Below are 21,216 nucleotides of genomic sequence, written 5' to 3' on the forward strand. Positions count from 1 at the left end.
TGTTTGAGCTAACAATGGCTGCTCCGCTGTCTTTCCCATGGAGATTAACAATCATTTGCCTTGGGGATTGTCATCCTTCAATAAATAAGCCCAAATAGGGAGGGGACAAACGCAGCCTCATTGAAGGTGAAATACTGTTCTTCGCGTGGATGGAAATTCCTGTTAGCTCGTTTCTAGATGTTTTCGTTACAATGTTCTGCCAGCCCCATTTTGAGCTGTCAGGAATCAACCTGCATGCTGTGACTGCAGAGCTGAAAACTGAAAGATTTATTCACTTCAAGCCAGAGTTCTGTTGCAAATAAATCTTCAGAGATTCAAAGCAAAATGTGTTATTGAAAGAAAGGTTTGAGCAGATCTCGGTGTTAGTTCAGATCCAGCTGTATGACATTATATTTACTGAGGAGGCTGTCGAGGGGAGTATACAGGGACTTCTAGCTCACAGATATAGGTTCTTCCATTGCATTGTATGGACACTTGGGATATACTACTTATTTATGAGACATACAACAATCTAGTACATGCCTTGATTTTATGCGTCCATGAATGAATGTATTCTGTGCCACATGACCTAAGATGAAACTTTAATGATCCTCAGGGGGAAACTGGGTCAAAGCAGCAACAGGGATATCATAAGGAGCGGGTATAAATAGAATTCCCGCTACGTTACCAAATGAATCATTTACATGTTTACATTTACGAATTCTTCAATTTACACGTTTGTAAGAGTATACGCATGAGCTGTGTGCAGTGTAAACAGCAGAGCTCGTCAGCAATGCCCAGCAGCATTCTGAGACTTGAGTGGGAATTCACATCTGCTTTACTAAATATTAATACAGCCCTAATTACACTGACCTTTCAGAAAATAACATTGATTTTTGTCATTTTCCATTTGTATACTTATTACGTTTGTTACATTTCTAACTGGGAAATCCTGCAAAATGTGTTAAAACCTGCATTCACATTTTACAAATGTGTGTGAGTTAATCAATGTGTTCACTAAAGACAGGGCTGGTAATCCTGGAAAAAGCTAGCACACCCTTTGCCATTGAATCATTTTATTTGGTCCGAATGAAACAAATGTTTTTCTTACAGTCCTGCGAGAGTCATGGACACCTGCTATTTTTATTTTTATTTTTTCCAGAAGACTTTATTTATTGATGGTATCAGGAGTCGAAGAGGGTTTCAAAAAATAACAGCCCCAAAAACATTTAGTGTCCTTACTTTTTATTAAAAAAAATACAAAGAAATTTGACACTGTTGTCATGGGCTGTAATTCTTCAAGACAAGTTGTAATATGCTATCAGCGACCAATGTCAGTTTTTAAACAATCATAAAGGGACCATTTTTACACATAAAGTTAAGTTCACTCATTAAATAATGTTGAACAGTATCTTCTGTGACTCTGAAGAGACGTCTCTGGAATTAAAAAAAAACTCCTGTTGTGTCATTAGGTTTATCTTGGCTTTAGTTTTGAGGCTAAATACTTCTTTAAGAAAAACAAAGTTAGAAACTAGGGATGTGGAGTTTGAAAGATTTGTTACAGGGCCCTGAGATTCCTCTGAGTGGGTTTGATTTTGTTTTTCTTCAACTAGAATTGCACTTTGTCGAGTGCATACCTCCGCTGAGGTCCCCCTATGAAAACCACATTTAAATTCACTACATTGTAATTTGGATCTTTACCAAATTGCACACACTCAATAAATATGAGTCCCCTAAACATGTCTTTTTTTTTTTTTCATCAAGATCCATGAAGTATTCTCTGGGAAATCATCGGAAATATTTGTTATATATGTTGAATAAAGTTTCAGTCACCTCTTGTCACAAAATATCTTGGAAATTAGTTCAGTTGTTTAGTGTAATGCTGCTACAAACATCAACCAACAAACCAATGGACGGGTGAAAACATATCCTCCTTCAGGTAATTATCAGTGAAGCATTTTGTCTCATTATCGCTGTTTTCTCTCTTCAGGAAAGGCCTTCGCCCCTGAGTTCTACTATGACACCTACAGCCCTCTGTGGCAGAACCGACCCAGAATCTACGGCTTCAAGCTCCAGTGGACCCAGATGAACCCCAACGCTGTGGACCGCATTGTTGCCTACAGACTTGGCATCAAACAGGTAGAATAACTAAGTGTCGGCTGTCAGGGTGCTTGCCCTCCTGCCTGCTGATTTGTTGGTCTTTTCTCTCTTTAACCTATGGCTGCATCGCTCACGTTTGCTGCACAGAACTCATTTAGAGAGGAGCTTTTGTTACAGCCAGAACACGAGTTGTTAAAGCCTGAAACGTTGGCTCCTGGTACAACAATCGTTGAGTCATTGGTGGTGATCAAGCCCTTTTTGACGCTTCACTGATGAATTAAATTCAGCTTTGTACCACGGGTCAGTTAAGGCCTTTCTTATTGCCAATCTACGCTTGTGATAGAAGTGTCAGTAATTCATTTGACAATGTTGCATCTCGATCCATCGTCCGTCAACATCTGCAGTTTTTTTTAGGCTGTGAATGAGTCTTTGTGGGCCAAACAGAAATCACTGAGATTCCGTCAGGGGCAGTCGGATGAGTGAGTTCTGTGGTTTCCATGAAGTGCTTCTGTTTTTTGCTCTCTGTCAGATGCTCAGTCAGAGGAGTGGAAGGGAACCCCGCAGAGAGGAAGAGCAAGCATAGCTTCTGTTTTCCCTGCTACGAGAGTAAACTCCACCGATGACAGTCACACAGCATTGATGGATGACATGGTTACATTTGCTCTCTTTGGCAATCGATGTGTACCTTCCTCTGTCTCTGCCGCTTTTCCATTTCCCGGCTCATGGCGACTGCATTTGGTTTTAATATTTTTATATTTGCAGCAGGAGGTGTGACACCATATTCAGATTGTTTGAACACTAGCTTAAGGTGGATGAGACTTCGTGGAAAACACAGCTGCAAAAGCCACACAACTGATACACAACGAATATAAAAGTAAGGGACAATGGATGTTGACAATGATACTAGCAGCTATGCATTCGTGTTATGGCTCTTGCAGTTGTGTTGTGGCTTTTGATTTTCTGTTTTCCCTCAATGCCCTTGTGTGAGACGTCTCGGCCATCGCACTAACTCCGTTAACACTGCAGCTTTACAGGTTGTAATTGCCATTAGGGACCCTGCTTTTTTTTGTGTTTTCTTTCATAGCACATGTTGCAATGCTAAATCCATCTCAGTTCAGCTCAGAATTAGCGAGCGTAGCCTGACAGTTGTGTTTGCAATGAATAATATAATTTCATGTTGGTTTCACTCTGCACCCTCAAGGAATTGAGGCTCGGAAACACAATCTAAACAAGTTGCGTTTGTGTGGTGCAATGATTTTTCTGTCAACCATCTGAGTTGGTGTGTTTTGGTAATAAATGATGCCGTGCTTGCGGAGCCCATGTTTGCACCGGCCAGGCGTTAGTCTGAAAACTTGCCAGAGATATATGTTTGCGTTTTTTTCAGCCGGTCCCGTGCACCATTTTTTAAAAAGAGATTATAATATCTGCATTTGTGCCTGAACAGACCCAAAGTGATTCAGAAATCTCATTACAATTTTCCATTTGTTTATTAAAAAGAGAACATCACTACTCCCGTCCGTTTTTAGCAGAGAATCAGTGTTTGGGCAAATTAATTTCTTTCCACCTTCTTGCCTTGATATCTCAAGAGGGTACACTGTGTGACCATTATTTCCTTCCTCCCAGGCATAACAAGCAATCTTCCATTGTCGCAGATGAAAGAGAGTTTTAGCTGTAGGGAAAATTCCGACTTTTTGGCAGCACTTACTATACAGTATACCCTCTGACTGATTGAGTCTCAGCGTTTAGTATTTATTTAGACAGATAATACGATTTTTTTTGTAATGTCTTTTGGTGAGAGAGCAGCAGAAGAGTCGAGGCGGCGAGCGAGAGGAAATGAGAGAGGAGAGGAGCAAGATAAGTGGGAGGAGAAGCTCCTTTTGTAAATAAATAAATGCAGAGATACCCCCTCACTGACTGTGAAAGAGTGGTGCAGTAACACAAGCTCCAGCTCATGGACTACACCACTTCGATCTATTTATAGATCCAGCGGCTACTCCCTGCCGTCCCCTGAGAATTATTATCATTTTCTCTCGCTACTTTTGAATTAATACCTAGAGCCGCTAGACCTTATGCCTCTGTAATGGATTGCTCCGCGTTATCGTCCAGTGCCCTCATGACAGACAGTCAACCCGAGGGGGAAGTGGGGAAAGAAGGTGTAGCTGAAAGGCAAGCACAGACGAGAATCACAAAACACAAATCACTGCACCTGTCAAGGATGCAATGGAAAGGTGTGACATCTGCTCTTGTTTTGATACTGTAGCCCGCTATACTTCAAAATCGTCTCTGCTGTCCACAAGCTTGATTGGCTGTCTCCCATCCCTGCCAAATAACTTCTTCAACTCGCATCCTGCCATCTTGGAGCGGCTGCTTCCTCCTCTTCCATCTTCCCCTCCTGCTCCTCCTCGTCTTTCTTCTTTTATTTCAATTGATCTGTCAAGTCAGGGAGCGCGGGCAGATCAATAGGAGCCATACTAATTACATGCAGGCAATCTACAGTAGATCAGCGCTCGTATAACGTTACACTTTGATTATTCCTGTGTTTCTTTTGGATCCAGTTATCGCTTTGATCAATCCCGCTGAAGATTGCACAAAAACCCCATGAACTGCTGCCGCACTCAAACGAAATTAAATCAATATGGCACCCGGCCTCTTTGGGGAAAATGTGGAGAATGAAAGGTAATAGGATGTAAACAGAAACTCTAATTGAGCACAGGCACCGGGATTCAGTGAACATTAATGGGAATCAAAACAAAGGTGTGAAATCCATACCCCACTACTCACAGTATGTGTATGATTCCAAATGTCTGAAAGTTAAATGTGTTCCTCAATCAACATTTCAACTTTGATTTATGCTGTTTGTGTTACCGGCAATTCATATTTGATGTTGAATAAGAGATTGAACCCTTTTCTCCCATTTGGAGTTTGGAGTTTGAGGCAGCATTTGCCAAAACTACCATTTAAGGCCCTCCATCTGCCAGGAGCTTTGGGACACACAAGCACACACAAGCACACACAAAGACACAAAAACACACACAAAACAACACAAACCAGTCCCCAATTACAATTTTTTTTTTTTTTAATCTTACACCAGCCTGAACAACATATTTAAAAGCTTTTTGAGAAAACGGGATTAGATAACCACCTGAACATTCCCAAATAAAGCAACGTAAAGTGGGAATCATGAACAGTAATGAGGTGAGATAAAACCCTCCAAGGTTCCTCCTGAAGTAAATTGTCAGGGTGCTCCCATCACAATCTGGAATCAAATCCATTTAAAATGAAATCATTCTTTTTTTCCTGACACCTACACAGTGATTTCTATTACACAGAAGCAGTAGAAACATTTTATTAATTCCACAAAGCAACAGAAAGATGTTAAGTGCAAACACAAACCCACAGAGTGCATGTTTCATCAGAGGCTAACTGGGCCACTGGCAAATATTTGTTCAGAATTCCGTCTCACTTGCGTCTCAGCTGCAGACTTTCAACTTAATGAACCATTTGAACAGCTGCAGTTTTATATAATCTGAACTGATAACAAGAAATCCATTCACAGATACTTCATCATTTACAGGAAATGCTTATGAAGAGGTTTAAAGGAAAAGGATGAAAAGGCGAAGCACTTTGTGGGAAGATATGCTGCAACTAATCCTGCGATGGGATCTGAATCTGAATACATGAACCATTGATACTGATCAAATAATGTAAATGTGACATTAGCTAATGCAATGCTCAGTAAATAGGTCTGAAGGGAGAGTTTACGGTGCAGCAGAATGGGTTCTAATGAGAAAACAGGAGCATACTGTTTTACTGTATTCCCTGAATTGTGTTTTTTTAATGGTGTGGCTGTGGCCATTTTCTGGAAAGCAAACAAAGAAAACAGGTGGAAACAAATCTGTCTAAGCGGAATTAAAAATTTAAAAGCCTCATTTAAAAGCCTCTGAATTTGTATCATTGATTTGTTTGCATTGAAGTAATGTATTTGACTTGTTTTACTCTGAATTCAACTCTTGAAATTCAAGCTTATAAGTATTCAAGATGCTCAAATTCGACACTCCAAATTCAGATCCCTTAATTTAACAAAAAAAAAGAAAATTCAGATTCAACATCCAGGATTACCAAGGATAAGCAATCGATTCTGTCTCAAATCGAGCCAAGTTCCGCCCCACTGATCAGTAAAGTCACTACCTGGGGGGTTAAATTAATAAAGTTTATGGGAGCCTTATGGCAAAATGTGCTGAAAATGATGCTTCCATGTTTTAGTGTTCAAACACACACACACACACACACACACACACACACACACACACACACACACACACACACACACACACACACACACACACACACACACAAAGAGGCCAATACTGTCAATTAATTGCAAAGCTTTTTGCGGAGAAAACCAAATATTTACAAAGGAAAGGTCGGGACAAGTGAGGCATCTGTAAATACCAGTGACAGACAAAATACTCTATTTACCTGCAAACTAGCGGTGATGAAAACTTGCACCCCATAATTGTGGCTCCTCCAGACTCTAAGTAATTACTTAATTGGTATTGTTCTCACACAAACTGCCTCACCGCTATCACACCTTCATTCACACTCTCCCCGTCGCTCTGCTCGTAACACACTTCCTCTTTTCCCTTTGGCTGAGAAGGGCATGTATGGTCACTAATTGTGATGCAGAAGCTGTATCTTGTCTTTGTGCAGCTCTTCCCCTTAAACCGATTCTCAAGGATAAGATGTACCCGACTTCTCTCCGCTTTGCCCCCAGCGAACACCGCAGCAAGCCCTCGTTTTGTTGCTTTGAATGTCGGTGGGGCTGCATTGTATCACAAGACACGAGGAGCATGAGCTAATCATTTCTTGTGTGATACCTGAGCTTACTCAGCCAAAGACAAGTTCACCTGTGTGCTCTGCAGTGTACAAAGATGAGGTATAACAATTCCTGTCAGTTTAAGTTCCTTGTACGAAGGTAAGGGATAAACCTTGTGTAAGACTATTTAGAGAAAAGTGTGAAAAGAATGCGGCAATGTACAGTGCACAAATGTGTTGTCCTTACTGTACTTACAAAATGCAGACTGAGGCATGTCTTGAATGAGTAAAACGGGGGTTTTTCTCTCCCTGCACATATACGAATATCTCTGCCGCATGCTAATAACAGCCTTTGAATGCAGTGGCTGCGAGCGCCTTTGAAAGTAAATGTGGCTAATGAGCAGTTAGCTGTCAACAGCTTAGAGAGAAGGAATGTTTTTGTTGTGCAGCATTTAATGTTGGCGGATCAGACAAACACCTATAGACAAGGTTAATTGGCGGATGAGAGGGAACATCCTGCACTGATGGCGAGAGGAATACATATTTGTTGTGGTCACACGATCCGAGCAGCGAACTCCTCTGAAGAATGTCCTGTGGACCGCTCACGCTCTTTTAATGTGATGATTCAAGGTACGAGATCAGTGGAGAGAGCAGCACAGAATCTGCCACAACAGATAACCATGTTTGTATTGTGTCACGAGATTGTCCCTTTATTAGTTTCAAGGTTGCAGTCGCCCTCTAAAATAAAGTTAAAGGCTGACTGTCAGTGGGTGGTTGGAGGAGTGTCAGAGTCGTCAGCAGGAGCTAGCTCAAGGAGATGACCCTTGAGTTGCTAACTAAATGATGTCTTGTGGTTTTGTAAAAGTTGATGAACCTGGACGTGTCACTGTAACAGTCGTCAGCTAAAGGCAGGGGGTCTATTTCAAGGATCTAAGCACATGGCGCAACTGCATTCAGGGCGTGTCCAAATTCACTTCTGCTAGTACAACGGTCTGCACCAGGCATATGGTTCAAAAGGGGTTGTACTTCTTCTCTTAACAAATCGTGGGTGTGATTTCGACGAGACATGCCATAAACCAATCAGACTGCCATCTCCCATTTACAGTTAAAGGCAGGTGTGCTTGCACCTTGGTGGATTATTGTTGTTAAGGTGCTTGGAGAACACTTCTCTGCAGAGGAAACTCTTTCACTTTGCATACAAGCAGACCATCAGGTGTGTGTAACTGGCAGATAAATAATGCACCACTAAAATAAAAGTGAAATACACTTTCTGCTGCCTCAGTATTACAATGTACCCACAATGTGCCTGGCCACACCTCAACATGGCTACAGGTGTTCTAAAGGGCACATCTGTACAATCAATGTGGGTGCTATATTAAAAGATGAAACGTGTGCTACACTGAAACTAGCAAAGGCCATGGCATTAGTCTGGTGGACATGAGCTTCTCCATCTTCATGAAGGGGGTTCTTTGAGATGCTCAGAGTCTCTTCTATTAAAAACATGAAGTACCTCACAGTTTGTCATGTGACTTTATCTGCCCTTGGGAGTTCAAGACCATCAGAACCTTGACTAACTTAAGTTTATAGATCTGTATTTAAGTGTAAAGATTATTTTGCAGACTTTCAAATAATTCACAGATTGAATATTCAAAGAAGCTCAAAATGTAGGTTTCTTCCTTTTCTTCTTTTAAATTAGCTATTCCAACAAAGATCTAGACACTTGGTTTGGCAGAAAAAACTGAGATTAAGGACAATGATTGTCAAGCTTACTCAGTTAGGATTTAAAATGACGAACACAAAACCAAATCAAGAGACTGGTTGACATTTTTTTAGGGCAGTTGTGTATAAAATACCTATTTGTTTGTACATCAGGACAGCACAGTTCTGAGTGGCTAATGACGTTACTAATGATCCAACTGTCTTTTGGTTCTCCTCTCCATCCAGATGGGGTTGCAGCGCTGGTGGGAACATGAGATCCCTGTGGATGGAGCAATCAACAAAGGGGAGCTCATGACGCACAACCTGACTGAGCTGATAAAGCCTGAGTCCTTTGAAGTGCGCCTCTGCCCCATCACGCGGTTCGGAGAGGGTGATTCCACCATCCGTATCATCACCTACAGCGGTGAGTGCTGCGTACTGGTCGAAATCTTTTCTGTGTCTCATCCTGCAGATTGGTAAACAGAGAGAAAAGCAGCGTTAGAGACAGGAAAGCACAGCGTTCACCTCAGTGTGCTCACACATGTGGCTGCGCAGGTGGAGGAATTACAGCTCCAGATGTTAATGTTATCCTTCAGCGAACTCTGAAAGTAACTCCAGCACAAGTTTGTGCTGCTGCACCATGACACATGTTGGATGTCAAAAGTTCACTAAGCAATCATCATGATGATCACGGTGATGATGTATTATGGATGAGACAGGTCTGGTAAAAAAGTGAAGTCATTACAATAATTTAAATTGCACGCCCACTCATCAGAAGATAGCTTGACATCAGCTTCCTCTGCCTCCTTGCCAGTTTGAGCTAAATGAATTCTGATCAACTGACTAACTGTCTCTTCTTCGTGACCTTTATTGCCGGAGTCAGGTCTCTCCTGGACTGGGGCAAAGGCTGACTTGGTTGAGATATCATCCTGACATGGAATCAGTGAGTGACTCAAACATGTAGTTTGGGTCACAAGACCAAGCCGACCTGTTCAAAGATGAGTCATCTTGTGCTTGATTCACTTTCACCCACAAGGATGTTGTCTCCTGGGATATTTGTCATATAACCAATTTTTGTCAAAGATGTTGATAGGTCTTTGCCCTTGTCGAGCTCCATATGGCCCGTCTAACAAAATAAAACGCCACAATGTGTTAACCCAGAACCAGTGGACAGATTGAACCGCAACAGCAATGTTTCACTTAACTTGATATGTGTTTTAAATCATTTAAATAGAATTATAAATTACTAGTTAAGTGCCTGTTCTAAACCTGCCTGTTTGGAATGAGCATTTCTCTTGTCCCGTGTTAAAGCTCCGGAGCTACTCCAGAATTTGTCCTTGTCAATAGTGAGTCCACCTCAAACAGTTCTACAATATACGGTCACTTCACACCCCTGAAGTGAAAAATAACACTTCAGGGGTGTTACTTTTTCATATATTGCATGTTGGCAAGGTCGTAAGAGGTCTGTTAAGCAACCGGCACACCTTCAGACCCAAGTTGGTAACTTTCAAAATAAATATGGTCGGTATTTTGACAGCAACAAAGCATAGCTTTTAACACTGGCCACCTGTTTGCATGTCCACATCGCACCAAACTCGGCACTGCACTTCCTGGGACCATTAAGAGTACTGCATGCCAAGTGTGAAGCATAAACGGGTCACTTATGCAAGCAGAAGGACATTGGTGGAATTAGTAGGAAGATTGGGCCCCAGTATGCCACACCAGTCTGGTCACGCCAATGAGAAAACGTCTTCACACACTGTATTTCTACACAGAGTGAAAAAGCAGTGAAATGGTCAGAAATCACTAGAAAATGGAGGTAGAATCATTTGGTTGAGGGATGATACTGGCAGAAATACAAAAGCTACAACCCTCCCCTCACTTGGCTGAGCAGTGCCAGTGAACAGATGCACAGGTACTTGAGATGTGCATTTTGAGAAACAAACCAGCTGACAGTTTTCTGTCTATCACTGACTGCTGAGCTCGTCCTGAGTGCTGCTGCTGCTGCTGCTGCTGCTGCTGCTACTGCAGTTGTGAATAATTCAGTTTCACTGCAGCTCATCATGAGTGGTGAAAAGAGAATTGGGAAAGAGAGGAAGAGAAACGTACACATGAAGTTTATCTCCTATTTTTCTTTTTGTTATTACTGTTCGTGATACTGTGTGGCCTGTGATAGAGCAGCCGAATTGAATCGAATTGAATCCAATCAAAGTGAAGTGAAGAGAATTTGGGTTAATTAAGACAGAGAGGCACAGACGGAGAGATGGAAGCAGCCAAGTTGGGACTGAGAAGCAAACGGAAATACAGATGAACAAAGTGAAAAAAAAAGAAAAAGAGGAAAGAAGGGAGCCAGTGCTGATGTGCGAATCTCCTGCCCGACGAGAGACTGGACTAATTATCACTCTAGGGCTGCTCTGTTCTCCCACGCACAGCACAGTGTCACTGCAGCAGGCTAATGTGGGTCTGAGCCCAATCCACTCTGTCCCATAAGACTGATGTATGAAACAGTCCGGCATCACTTCACTTTCACTGTGGAACAGGGACCTGTGGGCTGTTTGTACTCAAGTTGTGTACACGATGGCTTTATGGTTTCCCTAGTTGATGAATTGAAATAATTCATCAATATGTTTTTGTCTCATCCTTCCTTTGGTTATATAATATTTTTTGGGGGAAAAGGATCTGCTGTTTGAGTGAATCCAAGGAGGAAATGAATCGACAGCTTCACTTTGTTAATTTCATTATCATCATTATGGTTTTACTACCAGCAAAACCAACGTCCTCATCATTTAGATATTGTATCGTTGGAGGCGAAGACTCCAAGCAATTCTGCAGGCATTCTTTCTCCTTCTGTTTTTTTTAATGCTGTCTAAACTTCCTGCAAACGAACCGAACCATGATTCAGTTTAAACTGGACTGGACCACCTACATTTTGGTCCGTTGGTCCAAGGCACCATTCACACCAGTTATTTTAATCTGGAAAATAATCTGAAGTGACACGGAAGGTGTGAAAGCGTCCCTAAATAGGATGTAAGTATTTTCATCATGGAAACGTGACAAACAGCATGCAGACAAGAAAAAAATACATTTCTCAATGCAACGGCACAGGAAACACTAAAAAAAGTGTACTGGGATGATTTATGTATACTGTATACATTTAGTATGTATGTCAGCTACTTGTCAGTGTGTCTCAAACCAAAGTTGTACCTGTGCAGACAGCAGACAGGCACCAGTGATCACAGGTAGGTACATGCCATAAATCCCAGCTTGGTTTGGAGTAACCCAGCTGGCATGTTTTCACTCCAAGGACAAGAGCTTGTCTGAGGTTTTGTCTGAGTTTTCTGAGTTTTTCACCTCAGACACACTTTAAAAAAACATTTTCTTGTGAAAACTCCTTTTATCTGAAAACTGCAACCAAATGATTTTATTTTGTACTCTGCTGAAAAAATACACAATACACCTACACACAGAGGACAGTATAAACTTTAGCAATTTTATCATTATACTACACATAGTCCAGTTGTTATATAATTATAGTCTTGATATTCTTTATCTCTCTATATTGAATCCTGGGATAGGTTGGAGCCTTCTTTCTCTGGTATGGAAGGACGCATTTGTCATTTAAAAGCGCTTTTGAAATGGTACAGCCTTGTCACGCCGCTGTGACACAGTCGGTCTTTAAACGCAGCCTCTGAAGGAGACGGCCCCTGAATTGAGACACAGCCATAGTCTCCTGATCCCATGACTATGAAAAGGAAGGTGTGTGTATGGAAATAACAGTCAAACTTAATGAATATGATGACTACCTTGTTTGGGAGCTGTTAGGGTTAACATTATTGTCCTACGGTGAGAATCTAAGTAGTAGCGCGTTTTTCTTATCACAAGGGATGGAAAGATTATTGCGATGCACATAAAGCCGATGGTAGCAGCTTTTCTGGGAAGAAGAAAAAAAAAGCACAAAAGAGTTATAATGTCCCCAGCTGTAGGATAAAGGATGGTTGTGTCACCAAGCCCCAAAGACACTTTAAAATTTTGCTGCAGTGACAAACTCAGCATCTGTTTGGCGTTCCTCATAACACCTCTCTCTCTCTCTCTCTCTCTCTCTCTCTCTCTCTCTCTCTCTCTCTCTCTCTCTCTCTCTCTCTCTCTCTCTCTCTGTCTCTCCCTCTCCCCCCCTCTCTCAAGGAGTATTTATTGTTGGAGCCTCCTGTCTGCTGTCATTGTGGCAAAGTAAACCATTGCTTGTTTCTTAATATTCCATTTTCACGCAGCACATAGTGACATATGTGAGACACCTGTCTTGAAGCCAAATCCCACTAAATCTCACATTAATTACATTTTATACATTAATCTTAATACAAAAATCTTCAGCTCCTTGTGTTTTCTACTCTCTGCTTTAGCGAAGGTGTCAGGGTGTTATTATTCTGCCATTGGTGGTGCTGTCCAATTCCTGTCTGAGCAAGTGCTTGTTCATTAATTGGTTGGGGACAGCTAGTTTAGGAGCAGTAACTTCTAACAGCTGATAGATAGCAGCTGTCTCTAGCACAAAATACAAAGAACAGATGCCTGGTCGGTAGATTCCTTTAATGTAATATCATGAAATAGTAAATCAATTCATGAAATATGAACATAATAAATGATTAAAAATAAAAAATATTTATTGCAACATACAGCATAAATACATGATTTTAGGTGTAGTCTGCTATCTGTTTTTTAAAGATGCTCACAAAAGCTGTCCAGACATGTTTTCATTCATATGAAGGTTATCTGAATTCTTCCTTTTCAACTCTTTCCCTGTCACATGAAGTACCACCTGGCAACATGTGGTTATGCTGTGTGATTCGAGTTTTAACTTGTTGGTTGTTCAGACCTTGCTCAGACCAGCTGTACTCTCAGTATCGCCTCACACTCAGATTCTTGAGATGATACTGTAGGTCTGTTGAGTTGCCTCTTTCACCATCTTACACTGCTTACATATTATATCAGTTTGTGACCTTTTATTCCCAAACCACTTCATCACCAGAGAAGTTTGTTTCCGTCTTCGGTGACAGAGTTGGCAGCAACCTTCTTTTTTTGCTTTGGGGCATTCTCATTTCTGCTCTACATAATCATGAGATAAATACATCAACACATTGCGGTATCATTAAAATCACGATATGACACATTTTCTTCAGGGAGAAGAGACACGTATTCTCATGAGTTATATAATATGGCACAACCTTCGTGGTTTCCATTTTTTTTTTATGATTGCATTAATAATTTCTTCTTTATTTATTTGCATTTCTCACCCTGGGATTTTTTCGCCACATTTTTGTGTCTCATTTCTATGCTAAACATCTAAACCACAGCAGAGTCCATCCATGTGTAACTCCATTAAGGATTCAGTTGAAGATGGCACAGGCTCGCTGATGTAAGAACAGGATAACACATAAGAAATATCTGTTCAAGGACTGTCTGACTGACTGTCTGTCTGTCTGCGTGCGTGCATGCGTGCGTGCATGTGTGTGTGTGTGTGTTACTGCAGGACCAGGCCAGAGCAGCCTCTGAACAAGAATTTGATTGAAGGTCACAAGAGTGTGATGACGCCCGTGCTATTGTCAGGGAGACGTGAGGGGAAGATTACTGAATTACATTTGCCCACGTTCTTATTATTCCAACTGATGGTGGGAGCTGTGCAGCCATCACAGGGCTTTCTCTGGGCGTCATGGCCCCCACCCAGACCCCTCTAAATATGATGGATGGGAATATCTGAGAGTGTGGATTATATGAGGTTGGTTAAATATAAAAAAGAAGAAGAAGAAGAAGGCGAGCTGCTGTTGTGTATGAGGACACTTGGCTTCAGCCGAGGAATCGTCTGCTGCTTTGTAATACAGCCGCAGGCCAGTGGGCAGGGAACCCTGCCAAGATGAAGTCAGTGTTTGTATCCAGAGCGGCCTCCACGGACCACTGTCCTTTGACGGTCACTGAGCTCACTTTGTGTTTCAATCAAAATTAGGTGATTTGGATGGAAAGCACACATGCATCAACTGGCAGTTTGTTTAGTCCTGTCAGCTGGAAAAAGTAGAAACCAGGAGTCGGACAGACGTGCACCTAATGCGCGGGTTGAGAACATGACCTGGTGCAACAGAAGAGCTCGCTTCACTCAATAATTGCTGGGGCTGTTTGTCTTGAGAACTATCAAAATTACATTTCATCCTTGATCCTTATTTTAAGGATTTTTGAACTGTTGGGGTAAAACAGAGAACTGCAGCATTAAGAAGAGAAGTTTTTAAAGCCTTTGCTGGAGGGCTTCTCATCTATGCTTGAACAACACTGCATTTTAAGGAGAGCATTCAAGGTCCACTCATGTTTTCAGGGGCTACGAGACGAGGCTGTAAAATATCTGAAAAGATTACAAAATGGTTGAGTCAACAACAGATGTCAGTCTCAAGTTATTTTATTCCTTGTTTGTTTTCCTGTACCCAGTACAGTCATCCAAATTGGAAGTTAAATTTTCTGTTTCTGCATATATGTGTGTGATAGAGAAAGAGTGTGCGTGCACAGCAGTAGTCAAGTAGCCTCTGGGCCCTGCTCTGTGCTCAGCGTGATTTCTTCAGTGGGGGGTAGAGACACTGCTTGAGGAGACACATTCATCTGGACTCGGGCGCAGTGATTCAGTCGAGGCAAGCTGCAGGTAACAAACTGACAACGAAACATATTTTCTAAACCAAAGTCTTAAAAGAAAGAAGAAGGGGAGAGAGGAGGAGGGGGCGGGATTGGGGGAGGAGGTGGAGAGGAGAGTCGCAGAAAATGGGAGGTAGAGGGGGAGCAAGGGAGGGGGGGGGGGGGGGGGGGGGGGGGGGGGTGCTGAGAGAATAGTTTTGTCGGAAAACTCAGCATCCGTTTCACAGGCCTGAGGCTGCGAGTTGTCATCTGAAACATTTTCTCTGCAACAGCCCGGATGATTTCCTGCCTCTCTCTGCAGACTCTTTTGTTGCAACAGTGTGCAGCCCAGTGTAGATTCACTGGGAAGCACTGACTGTTGGGATGCAGGTATTTTCACAATCACTAACATAACAGATAATTAAAGTTTGTTATGCAATGAGGCTGCACAGGCTGTTCTTTCCACACGGGTGCCTTCCACTCACAGCGAGGATTCAGCTGCGGCGTCGCAGTTCACTGAATGTTTTACACGATTCAATTGGAAATGCAACGGTTTGTTCTCCCCTCTGTTCCCCCTGGTGCCTTATATTGTGTTTATCTTTTCGTTTCTCATCACTGGGAGTGAACGAGTGGACATGCATTTCCATGAGGCACACAACAACACAATGAAACCACCTGAGTTTCAGTTTAAGAACAATTCCAGCCGCCTTGCAGTACTTCCACGCTTTTCAGTTCACGTTTGGCTTTGTGGGAATGATTTGTTATTACTCACTTTAATTTGTTAGATTAAAATCAATTCCCTCCATGAACAGCGAGGTTTCATAAATCACAAAGCAACATAGTTTTGTAGTAAAGGCTGATGTATCGCATCTATTCAGCCGGTCAGCAATCGATCATGAAAATGCCCATGAATCTTCTTGGCAGGTTAAATGGTATTTACTCTGCAAAAAGTGAAGTGCCGGCTAACTGGCTTGTTGCAACTCTCTGTGATACCCTTGACCTTTCTGTGTTTGCTGCGGCAGTAGCCTCTTAAATTATCAATAAGGGAAGCGTTGAGCCACGGTTAGGTGGGCAGAATGCAAAGAGACGCCTCATCTGTGTGTCCATAGAAAACATAGGACGAATCATGGATCTCACAGGAAAGTGATTAGCTGACACACTTGTGATTATTACACATTTTTATGATTTAGTGGCTTCTAAATCGAAGTATGAAAGAGGCTTAGTGGTCTAAGTGGAAGTCACCTTGGACAAGAACATCAGCAGTGCTGGTAAATGGCGGCGATGATAAGCAGTTGCGCTATAATCGTATTAATGTGGTCAGGCTGGTCGTCCTAATCCCTCCGTCTTTTACATTTAATATCAGGATGAGAAGGATTGCTGTCACCTTTTTCCTCTTCAAATCCAGACATCTCTCTTTCTCTCGCCTAAATAATCCCTGCATTGTGTTTGTCAGGCGAATGCTTCCTGTTTCAGTCACGTCCGCCGTTCGTTTGCAATCAGTGAAAGCAATAGAGCTTAATAAAGATGGAGCGCACACACTCGAATATGCTTGCAGTGTTTTAATATCACAGGACAATATTTCTGTGCCTCCCGTGGGCCTCTTTCATTTTGTTTTTATGATGGTGAAAAGTTTTATCCACGTGGACTTTTCTTCAGCCCCACGACAAACAGTCGCTGACAGCCGGAGGAAACGTTACCGGCAGCTTAATGCTTGCGTGGAAACCTGTAGAGTGCACAAAAGAGACAAAGTGTGCCTTTCTTTTAATGTGACAGTTTGAGTGCTTTACATTTTTAACAGCTGCACAAATAATGTATTCTGTACTAATGACTGTTCCTGGCCTTCTCTGTTTTCACAGCTCCCATCAACCCTCATCTGAGTAAGTAACGCGCATCGCTCTTTGCATCTCTCGCCACAGAGCGTCTGTGAGAACAGTGGGAAAACCCAAAGTTACTATACGTCCCGTAGAGATCTGACTCTCAACATGTCACGCTGCACTGGAAGCTCTCTCTTGAGTAGAGCTAAATAATGTATGATAAATAATACTTCCCTTTAAGAAGTGACAGTAAACCTGAATGAGGCTATCGGACATGTTGAGAGCTTTAAATCTCTGCAGAACACCTTGCAAACACTTGGACACTTCATTTGCATGAGATATGTAGTGTTTGTGCCTGAGTTAATTTGCACGCACTGTGCTAATGTTTAGCCCCATTATGAATGCACTTCATTTTTGAAACTTTATAAATTCACACCTTGAGAATCCAACTTAATCACTATTTGCTGTGCCGCAGTGTGCTGTTGTGTATTGTGCTTTATTTATTTATATAGATATGTATTTTGTTGCGTGTTCGCACACAAACATTTGCCAGCATCATAACAAACATCCTAATCACCAACATCATTATCTAAATCCCTGAAGGAAACTATCTTACCTGCACACCTCCTCCCTCCCTCCTTCCTCGGTCTATCCTCCCATCTCTCCCGTGCTCACAAGGCGAAAACATTTAGTTTAGCTCACAGTGGATGGGGGCGTCGGTGTCTAGCGCCAGGAGCTAGACCTCCATTTAAATCTGCGTGCCTATGAGGGGAAGAGTCAAGAGTATCTGCAACCCAGCCCCTTCCCTCACTCTCCATCACCACCTCCTCTCTCTCTCTTGCTCTCACTTTCCATCTCTTTGTCTTCCTCTCCCTGCCTCGCAGCACAGCTGCCCTCTTCCATCCCTCGGCCCATCCACCCACTCTTCAACTCTGTCTACGTTACCTCCATTACCTGAGTAAAAGCTGCTCCTCTCAAGGTCACCACTCCAAACTGCTCCCAGCTACGTTTTAATAAATCAATGAATATTTATCAGAACACACACGCCTGCATCCTGAATCTAAATCCTCTTTTTTTTTACTATCTCTTTGAGGACACTGCTCAGCAGCACCATGTCCTCTTTAAGGTGTTTTTCTTTGATTGTTACATGAATTAAATAGAAGTTTTGACACTGTTGATCCTCCCTCTACCCCTTAATTAAAGTGAGTGGGCTGGTTCCCCACACGTGCTATTTCCAACTCTTCATTAGTGTATTCACTGTTAGACATTCCCCTACATGTGACCCATGTCTGCACTCTCCACTGGTTTAAAAATTGCTGTCAAAGGGGGCGTGGAGAGCAGAGCGGGAGGAAGGGAAAGTGAAGGGGAGTGAGGGGGGGGGGGGCACTCCAAACCTGTTAACCCACTGCAGAGAGGATGGAGAGTGACAGAGAAGCAGGGAGGTGCAGTTGATTCTAAAACCTGATTACATAGAGTCCGAGTATTGAGATGCTACAAAACATCCAAGGACAATCAACACGTTTTTACTTTTGATCATGCGCAAAAGTTCAACAGATTGTGTTCCGTGCAAGTAAAGCTGCTTTCAGACATGCATCGCACTCCAGATATTCTACTGAAGTTAGATGGACTGTTGTTGCAGACATTCTCCAGAGTTTCCCCTAACAGCCCCGTAGTAAAATGTCTGGATCATGGCCGAATATCACCATATAGCTAACACGTTACAAGACTGAAAAAACAAAAAACAAAAGGGATACAAATATGTCAGGATGAAAAAGAGGAGCCATACATGTAGAAGACATCGATAAAGATGTCAAATTGGATAAAACAATGAGATTGCCTGCTGCGCCACACCCACCTGAACACTCCGGAGATATCCGTGTTGTTGGGAAGGCGTCTGACCAAAGAACCTCTCTATGTTCTTTAAATGTAAAAGGTAAACTCTGAATAAAGTCCGGGCGCAATCGTGCCGACATTCTCTGGAGTTCATGTCTGAAAACGGTTTAATAGTACTTCTACAATCTAGAAAACCATTAATACCTTTAACCAAACCTTCTTTACATGAGATTTGTATTTAGTGTAATGTAGTTTACGTAGGTAGTAAGTGTGAGTATATTGAATACCATCCACCAGTAGTGGACTGTCATGGTACAACTCTAAATAACAGTTTTGAAAATCACACACTGCAGTTGAGTGTGTTTCCATGGTGCAGAGACTTCCTCTCTGAACTGAACCAAACTGCATGCCGTCGTCAGGGAAAACTCGAGCACGCTCCGTGACGTCTCCACAGTCAGCAAGAGGTCAAATCTTAATTTAGAAATTCTGCTCTCCACATCGTGTGGCGTAATTAGGTCTTGGCTGTTGCATATCCCCCTGTGACACACGTACGCGCGCGCACACACACACAAGTAAAAGCTCATAAATTTACAGTAGGTGTCACACTGCTCACATACTATACTGTAGCCTCTAGCCAAGTGTATAACTTCTTTTTGTAGCGATGTGAATGTAAGAGCCCAGTTCTGCTCTGTCGCTCACCAGGAGAGTTCCACTGCAGCTTTGAGGAGGAGCCCATCTGCATGTTCACCCAGGACAAGAACGATGATTTCGATTGGACACGGCACAGCGCTGCCACCCGTGACACCAAGTACACACCCAACACCGGGCCTAGTGGTGATCGCAGTGATTCCAAGCAGGGTGAGTATTCCTTTTTAAGTTTAAAGCCTGCACTCACATCTGGCTTTTTGCCTGCAATGGGAATGGATTCGGCATTGACTCGCCGGTCAAATGACTCTGCCACCTACACGTGTTTTAATCGGCACCGATTGGGACTAATGGGAATGTGACATACGGGTGAAAGCGCTAATTTGGCAAGACGGCGAGGTGAGAGAGCAACTTAGTCGTCGGTGCGGCTGTGACGTTGAGCATGACCAGAGGAAGAAAACAGACATTTTCTCTACTGGCAATGGGAAAGGAGTCAATTGCCTTTTGGTGTAAAAGAGGTATAAGTGACCATTTATTGAACGTCTCCCCTGATTAATAATTGTCCAGTTACAGCGTGGCTGTAGTTTACAAAGCTCCACTTCCAAGGCTAAAGAGCTTATCATTAGCTTACTACTTTACAACATTTATTACTGTCACTGCCCTGTTCAGTGTCCATATCATGTATTTAGCTATCGAGTGCACATTTAGACCCATTTAATGTGTTATTGGCACCTGGCTTGGGTCTGGATCCTCTCAATTCAATTCCATTTCCTACAACCAATCAGAGCATGAACCTGTTACGTAGTGCAGAGTGACAGCAAAATGAGAACGCTGCTCATCTTTTAGAGAAAATATATGTTTGGGTTAGAGTAAAGAAAAATTGCTCCAGCAGCTCTCCCATTGGGCGCTCCCCTGTCAATCATCCTATCAAACCCATTTTAGATAAATGACAGATCACAGAGTTACCAATAATTACCTAGTTGATCAAATCTTTTAGCATCAGCTCTTATTTCAGCCAACAAAACTTGAGGTAGCTGACGAGGAATGAGAACCCAGCTTTTGTTATCCATTATCAATATACAGTATAATGCATGTTGGGCCCGGATCGTCCTGTGTTGTAACTGTAAAACACACATGTTCAGTGATAGAACAGAAAGCTTGAAACACGTAGCACGAGGGACAGATGATTGATTCCTTGGATGAGCCAAATCATTCCTTCATATAGCTTTGCACTTGTGATGCCATGGTGAGGAGCACATTGTGTTAATAACAGTCAAATTATTTGTCAAATGAGCTGGAATATATATGAAAACTATTTAAACCGTGAATATGTATCATACGCGTAGAGAAAAAAATTCACAACATACATGTAATATTGTCCACAGATGCATAAAATAACAAATTAGATACAAATCACCAACATCTTCAATAGTCATCCAGCAGTGAGCAAGTTGCACTCGTACATCTCTCAGCTGGGAATGTATCTCTCATCGCCGATGCACCAATAGGAAGTGAAACAGTTGGTTTAAGTGTAATCAATTATGTCCGTGTGGCTCTGCAAACACTGCACCTGCTCACTGGACTGGGAGTAAGTTGGTAGAATGCACACATTTAAATGTACAGCACACTATATCTGCAGTGTGCTGCTACTCACCACACACACACACTGACTACACACTGTTTCATGTACAAT

The 21,216-nt window shown here is 42.3% G+C and overlaps 1 protein-coding gene across 4 annotated transcripts in view; it reads left to right on the forward strand.

The window, feature by feature from the left end:
* LOC117758502 (MAM domain-containing glycosylphosphatidylinositol anchor protein 2-like) overlaps positions 1-21,216 on the forward strand; it is a 169,004-nt gene that overhangs the window by 135,864 nt on the left and 11,924 nt on the right. For all 4 annotated transcript variants that reach the window (XM_034580228.1, XM_034580230.1, XM_034580229.1 and 1 more), the window contains exons 11-14: positions 1,970-2,118; positions 8,839-9,016; positions 17,088-17,108; positions 19,581-19,736. In XM_034580228.1, the coding sequence (XP_034436119.1) occupies positions 1,970-2,118; positions 8,839-9,016; positions 17,088-17,108; positions 19,581-19,736 (504 nt within the window). The remainder of the gene's footprint in view (positions 1-1,969; positions 2,119-8,838; positions 9,017-17,087; positions 17,109-19,580; positions 19,737-21,216) is intronic.

Source organism: Hippoglossus hippoglossus, chromosome 24 (genome assembly GCF_009819705.1).
Source record: "Hippoglossus hippoglossus isolate fHipHip1 chromosome 24, fHipHip1.pri, whole genome shotgun sequence".
Taxonomy (NCBI): Eukaryota; Metazoa; Chordata; class Actinopteri; order Pleuronectiformes; family Pleuronectidae; genus Hippoglossus; species Hippoglossus hippoglossus.